Genomic DNA, 12,710 nt, shown 5'->3' with positions numbered 1-12,710 from the left:
ACTGGTGACGGTGATTGTTATGGTGATGATGATGACAATGGCGATGAAGGTGATGGTAATGATTATTACCTATGGTGATGATGATGACAATGGTGATGATGGTACTGGTGATGATTGTTAATGGTGATGATGATGACAATGGTGATGATGGTACTGGTGATGGTGATTGTTATGGCGATGATGATGACAATGGCGATGATGGTGCTGGTGATGATTGTTAATGGTGATGATGATGACAATGGTGATGATGGCACTTGTGATGATAGTTATGGTGATGATAACGACAACAGTGGTGATGGTGATGACAAAGGCCATTCATCAACCACCTGTGTTTCAGGCACTGCACTTGATAACCTTGTCCCCATCTTGTATATGAAGCACATAAGTATCAGAAAGGTTAGATCATTTGCCCAAGGTCACACAACTGGTAAGTGGTGAAGCCTGGATTTAAGACAAAGCTTGACACCAAAACTGGTGCTAAATTCATCTTCTTGAACTGTGCTGATCATTGGAAGCTTCATTCCTTCAGTATTTATTGAATACTGGGTTATTTGCCAGATATATTGTAGGCACTGAGGATATAGTGGTGGACAAAACAGGTGATTGTCCTTGCCCTTCTGGAACTGACATCCTGGAAAGAAAAGACAAAAGATAAACAAATAAATAAATAAAATATAGTATTTCCTATGGTTAGAAGTACCATGGAGAAAAATAGAGAAGAGCAAAAGGGAATGCCTGGGGTGGATGGAGGTGGGGCTGTAGTATTAAATAGGATGGCCAGGGACAGCTTCTCTGGAAAGGTAACACTTTAGCAAAGACCTTACAGTGGTGAGGGAGAGACCCATGCAGATTTTGGGCAGAGAGAACAGCAAGTAAAAATGCCCTAGAGTGAGGGAGACTGTACCTGTGTGGTTAAAGATAGACGGTTTCTGAAGAGAAGAGGAGTAGGAAATGAGGCCAGATAAATAGGGAAGTGCAGATCTTTTAGGGCCTTAAAGGCCATCACAATGGTCAGAACAAATTGATGGCTGGCCCCTGAGGAACAAGAAGAGATTGATGACCATCTTGACGTCCTTATCAGCTGTGAGCACCTCTGTATACTGTAAATGGTCCTATGGAATGGGGAGAGGATTATTCTCAGAATATTTTTTCATGCTTGATCAAAAGTTGCATCTAAAGTAGGGTTTTTTGGCTGGGCACGGTGGCTCATGCCTGTAATCCCAGCACTTCGGGAGGCCAAAGCAGGTGGATCATGAGGTCAGGCGTTCAAGACCAGCCTGGCCAAGATAGTGAAACCCCACCTCTACTAAAAGTACAAAAATTAGCTGGATGTGGTGGCCGGTGCCTGTAATCCCAGCTACTTGGGAGGCTGAGGCAGAGAAATACTTGAACCTGGGAGGCAGAGGTTTCAGTGAGCCGAGATCATGCCACTGCATTACAGCCTCAGTACAGAGCGAGACTCTGTCTAAAATAAATAAATAAAATAAAGTACAGTTTCTCACCTTAAGCCCTATGGACATTTGACTGGACAATTCTTTGTGGGGCTGGGGGATGTCCTATGCATTGTAGAATGTTTAGCAGTATCCCTGGCCTCTCCCCACTAGGTCCCAGTAGCATCTCTTTTTTCAGTTGCAATAACCAAAAATGCTTCCAGACCTTGCAAAATGTCCCCCATTGAGAACCACTGTTCTAAAGAAAGGCAGACTTAAGTTCCTTGTGCTGGGATCTAACTCCTGTCCCTACACTCATCACCTCCCCGTCACCCATCAGCCCCTCTCTGACTCACATTCACTGCTTAGAGAAGGGAACCTGGGGCTTTCTACTAATGACCAGTCAAACATTAATTCTAGGTCCATTAGCCATTAACACATCTACACACCAAGCAGACAGTCAGGGAGCCACTGCCTATTCTAACATAACCCTGAGTCCCATGTGAGAGCCCCGTAATAGGCCTAGAACTTGGGATGGATGGTTTGGTGATGGTCACTGTTGTTCCTTTCACCAGGAGCCAGAAGATCTTTGGGGTTTCCTACATCACCATAGGACCCTCCCTTCCCAGAGACAATCTGATCAGAGCAAGACCAAAGAGTCTCTGCCTATGTCATCAAAATAGCTAATGTTGGCCAGGTGCAGTGGCTCATGCCTGTAATCCCAGCACTTTGGGAGGCTGAGACAGACAGATCATTTGAGGTCAGGTGTTGGAGGCCAGCCTCGCTAACATGGTGAAACCTCGTTTCTACTAAAAAAAAAAAAAAAAAAAAGTAGCCAGGCATGGTGGTGGGTGCCTGTAATCCCAGCTACTCAGGAGGCTGAGACAGGAGAATTGCTTGAACCCGGGAGGTGGAGGTTGCAGTGAACCGAGATCATGCCATTGCACTCCAGCTTGGGCAACAAGAGTGAAACTTCGTCTAAAAAAAAAAAAAAGCTAATGTTTATTTGTACCAAAGTTTTGCACACCTTGTCTTATTTTGTAGGATCACTGTAAGGTGTAGGATCTATTAATAACCCCACTTTATGAATGAGGAAACTGAGTGACAGAGACTTTAAAAAAATAGCAACTTTCCTGGGACACAAGCACTGTAAACCACCATAACTGGTTCTGTTAGATGAGATAACCTAAGGAATTCATATTCATTGAGCATCTAGTATATGGCAGACAATGAGCTAGGACCTGAGAGAAGTTGGGCCCATGGGCACTCTTGGCCTCCCAGCAAAGGGATCTCTGCTCATTGACAGCCCACTGGGCACTGCTCTGACTAAATGCCAATATACATGTGAATTGTCTCCATGCCCAGTCAAACTGGCATTTCCAGTTGACCAGGGCAGAATGTAGACACTGAGATCTGAGAGGTACATGCATTCATTTCACACCTACAAACTTAGAATTCAAGGTTCCAGAACCCAGGAAAAAAACAAAAAACAAAAAAAATTTGCAAATTTTTTAAAGAAAGAAGCCAGAAAATTGGACTCTAAATTTTAGAGTGGCATTGGCTCTTTGGTTGTCTCTGCTCTGGTGGGAACCACCTTGAACAGAAGAAATGGGAAACATACTCCCATCACTCTGCTGTAAGAAAAAGAAAGACTTTTCAGACCAGCTGGCCAATTTGGTCATTTAGAGCATGAACTTTGGAGCCAGTAGGCCTTGGAGTTGACTTTCAGCCTAACTGCATGCTAGCTGTCAGACCTCTGGGCTTCCATTTCCTTATCTGTGATATTCCCACTTGTAATCATAGATAACACACAGGGTTGTTCTGGAGATTAACCAGGATAATTCATGGAACATGAAGCAAAGGGCTCAGCATAGCAAGGGATCAAGATATGTTATTATTTTGTCATCACTATTCTCATTATCAAAATCACCATCAATATCATCATTTATGGTGATGATAATAACATCATCATTATCATCTTTCCATAGGAAAACATCCTACATAATCCTCAGTCACTCAGATCAAAACCTCAGAGTCATCCTTGACTCTTCTCTTTCACCATGTTTCACATCCAAACTCCTTCTCCCAAATCTCTCTAGAATGGAACCACTTCTCAGAACCTTTATTACCACTCTCCTGGCCCAAACCATCGCCGTCTCTCACTTGGATTACTGTATAGCCTTGACTGGTCTACCATCCATTCTTTTTCTGCTTTTGTCTAATCTTCATATAACATTCGGAGAAATCCAGTCACAAAGTAACTCAGATCACCACCTGAGGTCAGGAGTTCGAGACCAGCCTGGCCAGCATGGTGAAACCCCGTCTCTACTAAAAACACAAAGAGTAGCGGGGCTTGGTGGTGCGTGCCTGTAATCCCAGCTACTCGGGAGACTGAGGCAGGAGAATCACTTGAACCCAGCAGGGGAGGTTGCAGTGAGCTGAGATGGTACCACTGTATTCCAGCCTGGGAAACAGAATGAGGTCTGTCTAAAAAAAAAAAAAAAAAAGAATTAACTCAGATCACATCCTCCTCTGCTCCAAACCCTCTGGCATCATTTCATATTCTGCAGGGGGAAAAGTCAAAGTCTGTTCAATGGTCTGCAAGACCCTACATCACCTATCCCCTGGCCCCAGCTCACTCTGTTCCAGACCCAATGGACTTCTTGTCACACCTTGAACATGTGGCATATGCCCCACCTTAGGGCCTTTGTAAACACTGATCTTTACCAGGAATGCTCTCCCTTTAGATGTCTATATGGCTTGCTCGCTCATTTCTTTTCATCTTTATGAAAATACTGCTTCTCAGTGAGCCATCTTTAGCCTCCTACTTAAACTGCAATTTCCCTAATACTCCCAATCTCCAACTCTCCTGTTCTTTTCCATAGCACATATCATCTAACACAGCACATGTTTTACTTCTTTATTTTGCCTATTTTCTGCCTTTTCCAGTGACAGCAGAGATTTTTATCTGTTCACTGTTATATCTCCTGGCCCTAGAACAGTGCCTGGAGCATGGCATATCCTAAAAAAGATTCGTTGAATGGAGGAATAAACGAATGAATGCATAAAATGAATGAATGAATATCCACTACTATTATCAGAGGCCCCATCAATCTAGCTTTCAGAACCCAGCGTTCCAGTTGCCACAGCCTCTTTCTGTCTCTTCCATTTCAGACACCCAGGGGGACTGGGTTGTGTGTGCAACCTTTAAAATTTGCTCTACCATCTGGACAATCATTCCAAGTGTCTCTCTTACCCTGAGCTTCCACCCTTAGAAACTCAGATTCGGATTCTATGTCAATCAGCAACCCTGAGCCCAGCATGACGAAATCCACGAGGAAGCCATGCAGAGCCCCACGAACCAGAGCAGCCAGCAGTTGGGCAGTGTTTGCTGGTGATGATGGATGGGGGTTATTGAAGGCAATGACGGTGACAAAGGAGGCAGTGGAAGGGCATCGATCCAGGAAGGAGGCACAAAGTCCTCGCTTCCCGTGCATTGACCTGGAGTTTAATGAAAGCGATCATTCACTTTCCCATCCCATTACAGGAGCAGGCGTGCTGACCAGCAATGGGGCCCGCGCCAGCTGTCCTGGGCCCCTGCTTTCTGAGCTGCACTTTACAAAATAACTCTCTGTTGGACTTGGAACTTGACCTCTGCAGCAGAGGTGATTTGCACTTTGTCCAAGTGCTCCAGATGGACCGAGGGGGTGGGTGGTGATGAAAAAGATAAAATGTTCGGGCTTGAAAGGAAATCAATGACCCCCTGCCCTGGCTTGGCCCACCTTTCTCAGTCATGGGGTAGCGAGGGACCTGCAGCCTCACAATGTTATCAGGAGGAAGAAAGGCAAACTTGGGCTCCTTTTAGTTCCCTCCTGTTTAACCAGAAAAGCCTCTTCCACTGCCAAGGTCACGTGCCAGCTCCCTGACGCTACTTCCAGAAAAGGGCTTCTCCACTCCCTCGCCACTGCCCAGCAAGGTGAGGAGCCAAGGCGTCCAGATCAGATCGCTTAATGGAGAGTTTCAGGTCTCTTCGGTTTCCCTTTATGCAAGAGGGTGGCTCAGGGGAACACCATAACCTCCCCATCCCCGCCCTTCCTGCTCCTGGTCTTCCTTACCTGCGGAAGTACCCTGTCCAATTACATAAAAGGCAACTGCAGGGGTCCAATTTGGCCTGTTAGCTGCAGGACGTTCCACCAGACGGCGCTCATGAGCTCTCATTCCGCTCTGTCTCCGTAATTTCTGACCACAGAATTTTTTTTAAACACAGAATTTTAATATTTTGGAATATTTACCTCCAGGTTTCTTTTGCCCTGTGCATACACTTTAAAAAAATTTCATAAATGTGATCATCGTGTCTATGCTATTTAGTGGTTTGTTTTTATTTCCATAGCTTTAGGGTACAAGTGGCTTTTGGTCACACAGATGAATTGTATAGTGGTGAAGTCTGAGATTTTAGTGCACCCATCACCTGAGTCGTGTTCATTCTACCCAATGTGTAGTTTTTTTTAATCCCTCATCCCCCACCCAGTCTCCCTGTGTCTGAGCCTCCAATATCCATCATACATCTCTGCATGCTTTTGCTTACTTATTGCTTGGGTCCCACTTTGACCACAGAAATTTTACAATAATAATAGAATCAGTAGTAAGACTGCATCGTGTACTTAATTTGTGACAGGCATCATGCCAAGTGTTTTACATTCCTAGTGGAGGTTAGAAAACAAGAACTCTGCAGCTAGACTGAGTGGGCCCTTATCCCGGCTATACCTCTCACTGTCATAGGCCTTGGGCAAGTAAATCATTTGTTGTACTTCAGTTTCTTCAGTATAAAACTGAGATAATGATAATATCTACCCCATAGAGTTATAGAGAGGAGTAAATGGCTTAATGCACATAAAGCTCTTAGAAAACAATACAAAATATATAGCCAACTGTGACATAAATCTCATTTGACTCTGACAATTCCTTGAGGTAACCACTATTATTTTTGCCTGCTTTACACAAGAGAAAAATGGAGCTCAGAGAGACTAAGTTGTCCATGATTGCATTGTTTCCAAAGCTACTGAGTCCAAAGAACCTTGATATACATCTCCCAAATTGACCAATTTCATGAACCATTGTGTCTCACATCCTGTCACATTTATGAAAATTTAGCCATTAGCAGCTGAGCACAGGAGAGGCCCCAGGCTAAGCAGGCTCAGCGAATAATGCACTGTGGGAGTTGGGGAGCGGGGAAAGGCTCTCTCAAATTTTGTCTTCACACTCTTTCAGACAATCCATCCTCAAAGCAATCCAGGAACTTGGCGGAAGAGCTGGGCAAAGCTGTGGAGATCATGGGCAAAGGCAAGAATGGGATCGGCTTTGGCAAAGTGGACATTACTGTAGAGAAGGAGCTTCAGCAGGAGTTTGGGATTACCAAGGCCCCAGAGTTGAAGCTGTTTTTTGAGGGCAACAGGTCAGAGCCCATCAGCTGCAAAGGTAATGGTGGTTTTATGTCACATTTGTTTCATGCTCATGGAAAATCTACTTTTGCCAGCCAGAGGGTAAAGGTGGGAGGCTCTGCTCCATGCAGCCTCTTGGTGACCCAGGCTCCTCCAGCTTGTGGCTCTGCCCTTCTCCAGGGTCTTGGAGCCACCTGCTCTTTCCTCTGTATCCAGCCAGCAGCCAGGGTAAGAGGTAGAAGGTCACCATGGTTACTGTTCATGGCCCTGGCCTGGAAGTGTGAAGTATCACTTCTATTCACATGCTTTTGACCAGAGTTCTGTTACATGGCCCTACTCAACTACAAGAAAGGCTGAGAAATACAGTTCAGCTTTGTCTTTAGAAAGAAAATGGGTTGGCCAGTCCGGTCGCTCACGCCTGTAATCCCAGCACTTTGGGAGGCCGAGGAAGGGATCACGAGGTCAGGAGATTGAGACCATCCTGGCCAATGTGGTGAAACTCTGTCTCTACTAAAAATACAAAAAATTAGCTGGGTGTGGTAGTGCATGCTTATAGTCCCAGCTACTCAGGAGGCTGAGGCAGGAGAATCACTTGAACCCAGGAGGCGGAGGTTACAGTGAGCCAACATCGCACCACTGCAATCCAGCCTGGTGACAGAGAAAGACTCCATCTCAAAAAAAAAAAAAAAAAGGAAGGAAGCAAGCAAGCAAGAAATAAAATGGGTTTAGTGAATACATAGCCGCCTCTACTATAGCTTGCATCTCAGCTGATGGGCCTTAGAAACACCAAGAGGTGGGAGGGTGGGGTGCATGGATTAGAAACTACCAGACACCAGCAATTAAATTCCTCACTCCACTTCCCACTCCCAATCTTTGACTTTAGAATGATATTGACAGAGTCTAGGGCAAGGGAAGTACTAATTAGCCAAAACAGAAATTGGGAGAGAATGGAACAAGACAGATTTGGGATACAATGTCTACCAAACACTTTAAGTTCTATCATCATATTTTTCATTCATTTACTAACTAATTCATTCATTTATTCAATATCCATTTGTTGGCAAGCTACCATGTGCCGAACCCTATCTTGATGTTAAAGATGTGTGGAGAATAATGTACCGGTATATGATAGTCCCAACTTTTATAAAGTTATATGTATGAAGGCATTAATGGATGCAGGATGGATCAATGAATGGAAGTAACAAAACTGATGAACATCCCATTACATATGTTAAATTATTGGGTCTTGAGAAACGGGAACTGCCTTCCACCGCATCTGGTGAATAGCCAGCTTCCAAAAAGCCAGACTGAGTGTTAATTTGCAAGAAACACACATCCAGGGGCTGCAAGATACTCTGCAGTTCTCAGAATGGACACAAGAGGGCACGAAAGACACAGGATAGACCCAGAGCAAGACGCCACAAGAGAACCTCAGGACGGTCACCTAAGCGCAGAACTGCAGCTCCCAGCAGGCATGTGGGACGGTGGTGGCTGTGGGGGCAAGAGGAGGGATGGCGAGGGAGGGCAGGAGCAGTGAGAGAAGCAACAGAGGCTGCTGTTTCCTATGGATACTAGGGGATGACCCTCAACAAGGGGGACTGGCTGACACCAGCAAGGAGCCCTTTGTGATGTGTATGGGGAGAGGTGTGAGGATATGAGAGGCCCTAGGTCATCGAAGCCCATGACTGCTAATGGAGGGGCCCAGGTGCTGCGATGACCTTCCCTTCTGAAGGGCAGGAGAGACCTGACTCCACTCAGAGGTGACAAAGTAGCCATCTGGCAATTTCCAGACTGTGGATGAAACTAGCAGAGAAGGTCCCCAAGACATTTGACCTCTGAGTCCTTTTTGTAGGTGAAACCAGTGCTTGGGGCCTCCTCCGCCATGCAGAAAACTTCCTCATCACCTCCTCCAGGAAGTCTCTTCTGACTGCCGAGGCCAGGGTGCCGGCTCCACCTCTGTGGCCTAACGGCACCTGTGTTTTCCCCATCAAGGCCCTCGCCTCAAAGGATTACATCTGCTACTTATTGCTTACTCTACAGAGAGCATCACAGGGGCAGTGGCTGATCTCACTTGTGCTCCTGGGTTCTCTAAAGGGACTGCCAGAACTGACCACACTCCCCTCTGCATCCAAATCCTTATCACAGACTTAAGGAACAATCACCCCCTCTGGTTGGATCTCAGTTTTCTCATCTGTGAGATGGGGTTGATGAAAAGGTCTACCTCTTTTGGATTGTTGGGAAGATAAAACAATGTTTGCCAGGCACAGGGCCTGACACATACCTGCAGCATATGCTGCATTCCAGGCATCGTTCTGGGTCCTTCTCCTATGTTATAACACCCCAATATAGGAGGTGCAGGTGCTTTTACAGATGGAAACACTGAAGCACAGAAAGGTAGAATAACTTCCTCTAAGCTCCCCAGCAAGTAGTGGTGGAGTCAGTGAATGTTTTCTGTGAAGGTCCAGAACATTAATATTTCAGGTCTTACAGGCCAGTCTCTGTTGTAACTATGCAGCTCTGCTGATGCAGTGTGAAGGCAGCCGTATATTAGCAAATGGGAATGACTGTGTTCCAATAAAGTTTTATTTATACATTCAAACAACAGGCCAGATTTGGGCTATGGGCTGTGGTATGTTAAAATCTGCTTTACATTGCACTGTACCCTAAGCAAGTGGTAGATGTGTTTATTATTATTATCTGACTATTAGTTTCCTGATTGTAGTTCAATGAATCCAATGCCTGGAACAATTAAGTCTTTTTTTTGTTTTGAGATGGAGTCTCTGTCTGTTGCCCAGGCTGGAGTGCAGTGGTGTGATCTTGGCTCACTGCACCCTCTGCCTCCTGGTTCAAGTGATTCTCTTGCCTCAGCCTCCCGAGCAGCTGGGACTACAGTCACACGCCACCACACCCAGCTAATTTTTGTATGTTTAGTAGAGACTGGGTTTCACCATGTTGGCAAGGATGGCCTTGATCTCTTGACCTTGTGATCCACCTGCCTTGGCCTCCCAAAGGGCTGGGATTACAAGCGTGAGCCACCACACTTGGCCCTAAGTTCTTAACAAATAGCTTTTGAGCCAGGTGCAGTGGCTCACACTTGTAGTCCCAGCACTCTAGAAGGCTAAGATGGGAAGACCACTTGTGCCCAGAAGTTTGAGACCAGCCTGTCAATATAACAAGACCCCGTCTCTATAAAAACCTTAAAAATTAGCCAGGTGTGATGGGGTGCATACCTGTATTCTCAGCTACTCAGGAGGCTAAGGTGGGAGAATTGCTTGAACCCAGGAATTTGAGGCTGCAGGGAACCACAATTGCACCACTGCACTTCAGTCTGGGCGACAGAGCAAGATCCTGTCTCTAAATTAAAAATAGTAATAATAATAATAGTTTTAGAGTTCAAATACAATAGAATTGGAAGCACCCAACTTCCAACCAGGAAAAAGGGAAAGGGGATGCCGGGGTGAAGCTGGGATAGGGATTGAGGATGCCCGTATTTTAGGATGAGCAGCGGCCATGGGAACTTGAACGAGCCTTTTACAATCGGGCTTCCAATTTCTCATTTTCGGAACAGGGTGAATAATTCCAGTTCTGCCTACTTTCCAGGGCTCTTCTGAGCTGAAAGAGGAGACCGTGCTTTATGCATCTCCTGCAGTGTGACTTTGATGAAAACCCTTCTTAGGACACAGGTGGGATTTAGTCCTTGCTGGGTCAAAGCCCCAGTCTCGTTCTCATCTAATCTCCAAGGATTGATGGCGGGAGACTTGGCCATGGCCACCACCCTGGAAGGAGGGAGACTCGGGTTGCCTCTAGGCCTCTATTAATGGTGCGGCCACAGCAGCTTGTGCCTGTAAATATGCAGCCCAGTGCCAGCCCTAGTCAATCATTGGCAATGCATTCACACCTCAGTTGTCACCGTGTCCTCTGGCTCAGAGCCAAGCACAAAGGAGGACCCCCCCCCGACAGGGGCAGTACCTGATCTGCAGGCACAAAGGAATCAACAATTTGCAGAGTCCATAGCTACCTCGGTCCCACAGGGGCCAAAGAGGCACATGGAGCTGACACATCCCCAAGAAGATGGCCCAGGATCAGGTTTCCTCAAGCCAGCTTCCCTGATAATTCATTCACCCCATTCATTCATTCCAGAAAGATTTCTTAAGCACCTACTATGTGCCAGGCATTATGGGCACTTACTGGGAGCTCACACTGAACGAACTGGCAAAAAATCACCATAAATAATTTCAGGGAGGTCTAAACTCAATTAAGAAAATAGAACAGGTCATAAGACAGAGAGTGATTGGCTAAGAGAAGAACCAACTGAAAATTGAATAAGCAGAAGAAGGCACTGCCCTTGAAGAGCTGGGTAAAGGACAGCCCAACTAGAGGGACCAGCCGAGGCCAAAGCCAGTGTTCTGGTGGAAAAATCTTACCGTTGGAGTATGGACAGGGCAGAGGGTGGCATAAAGTGACTTCAGAGCAATGGTTCTCATGACCTGAAATCTAAATGCATTTGGCAGGTTTTTGTTCTCCTTTTTGGATATTTTCAGATTTTGTAAATCTGTTCCTTTCAGATTACTTACAATACACTTTTGCCAGGCAAGTGCATAAAAGAGAAACCATTTGTTTCCATGTGCGCCTTATTTTGACCAAAAGATGGCCAGAAACACTGTAAAGAAACTCAGTTTTGAGGCTGGTATCTCAGAGGGGGGAATTGGGTGGTATGATGCCTCCTCTTCCTCTCTTCTCTCTTTTTTTTTTGTTGTTGTTGTTGTTGTTGTTGTGACGGAGTGTCTCTCTTGTTGCCCAGGCTGGAGTGCAGTGGCATAATCTCAGCTCACCACAACCTCCACCTCCTGGGTTCAAGCAATTCTCCTGCCTCAGCCTCCTGAGTAGCTGGGATTACAGGCACATGCCAACATGCCCAGCAAATTTTTGTACTTTTAATAGAGACAGGGTTTCACCATGTTGGCCAAGCTGATCTTGAACTCCCGACCTCAAGTGATCTGCCCATTTCAGTTTCCCAAAGTGCTGGGATTATAGGGGTGAGCCACTGTGCTTGGCCTCCCTCTTTTTTTTGAAGCCACCATATCAACCTCACATGAACTTCCACAGGCTTGACTAATTGTGGCTTTTTAAATGACCTTAACTGTATCTACTAAAGTTAAACATGGCATCTGTTATGACCAGGAATTCTCCTCATTGCTATACACCCAACAGAAGTGCATACAATGTGCCCCAGAGACTTTCATTAGAATTCATTCTGAATAGCCCCAGTTGGACATGGTGACTTGCCTGGAATCCTAGCACTTTGGGAGGCTAAGGTGGGACAGTTGCTTGAGCCCAGGGGTTCGAGACTGGCCTGGGCAACATAGCAAAACCTCCTATCTACTAAAAATCGCTTAAAAATTAGGCAAGTGTGGGCCAGGTGTGGTGGCTCACACCTGTAATCCCAGCACTTTGGGAGGACGAGACGGGAGGATCACCTGGAGTTAGAGACCAGCCTGGCCAACATGGTGAAACCCTGTCTCTACTAATACTAAAAAATTATCCAGGTGTGGTAGTATGCACCTGTAGTCCCAGCTACTCGAGACTGAGGCAGGAGAATCGCTGAAACGTGGGAGGCAGAGGTGCAGTGAGCCAAGATTGTGCCACTGCACTCCAGCCTGGGCAACAGGGCAAGACACCCATTTCAAAAAAAAAAAATCGCCACCTGTGGTGGTGCATGTCTGTAGTCCCAGCAACTCAGAGGCCTGAGGTGGGAGGATGACTTGAGCCTGGGAGATTGAGGCTGCAGTGAGCCGTGACTGCACCACTGTACTCTAGCCTGGGTGACAGAAGGAGAAACTGT

At 46.0% G+C, this 12,710-nt stretch overlaps 1 protein-coding gene across 1 annotated transcript in view; it reads left to right on the top strand.

The window, feature by feature from the left end:
* PDILT (protein disulfide isomerase like, testis expressed) overlaps nt 1-12,710 on the top strand; it is a 39,977-nt gene that overhangs the window by 8,491 nt on the left and 18,776 nt on the right. Inside the window, exon 2 of the mRNA XM_017534308.2 lies at nt 6,699-6,905. Within this exon, the coding sequence (XP_017389797.1) occupies nt 6,699-6,905 (207 nt within the window). The remainder of the gene's footprint in view (nt 1-6,698; nt 6,906-12,710) is intronic.

This window comes from Cebus imitator, unplaced genomic scaffold (genome assembly GCF_001604975.1).
Source record: "Cebus imitator isolate Cc_AM_T3 unplaced genomic scaffold, Cebus_imitator-1.0 Scaffold85, whole genome shotgun sequence".
NCBI classification, from domain to species: Eukaryota; Metazoa; Chordata; class Mammalia; order Primates; family Cebidae; genus Cebus; species Cebus imitator.
The sequence above is the reverse complement of the archived record's forward strand: the minus strand, read 5'-3'. Positions and strand labels throughout refer to the sequence as shown.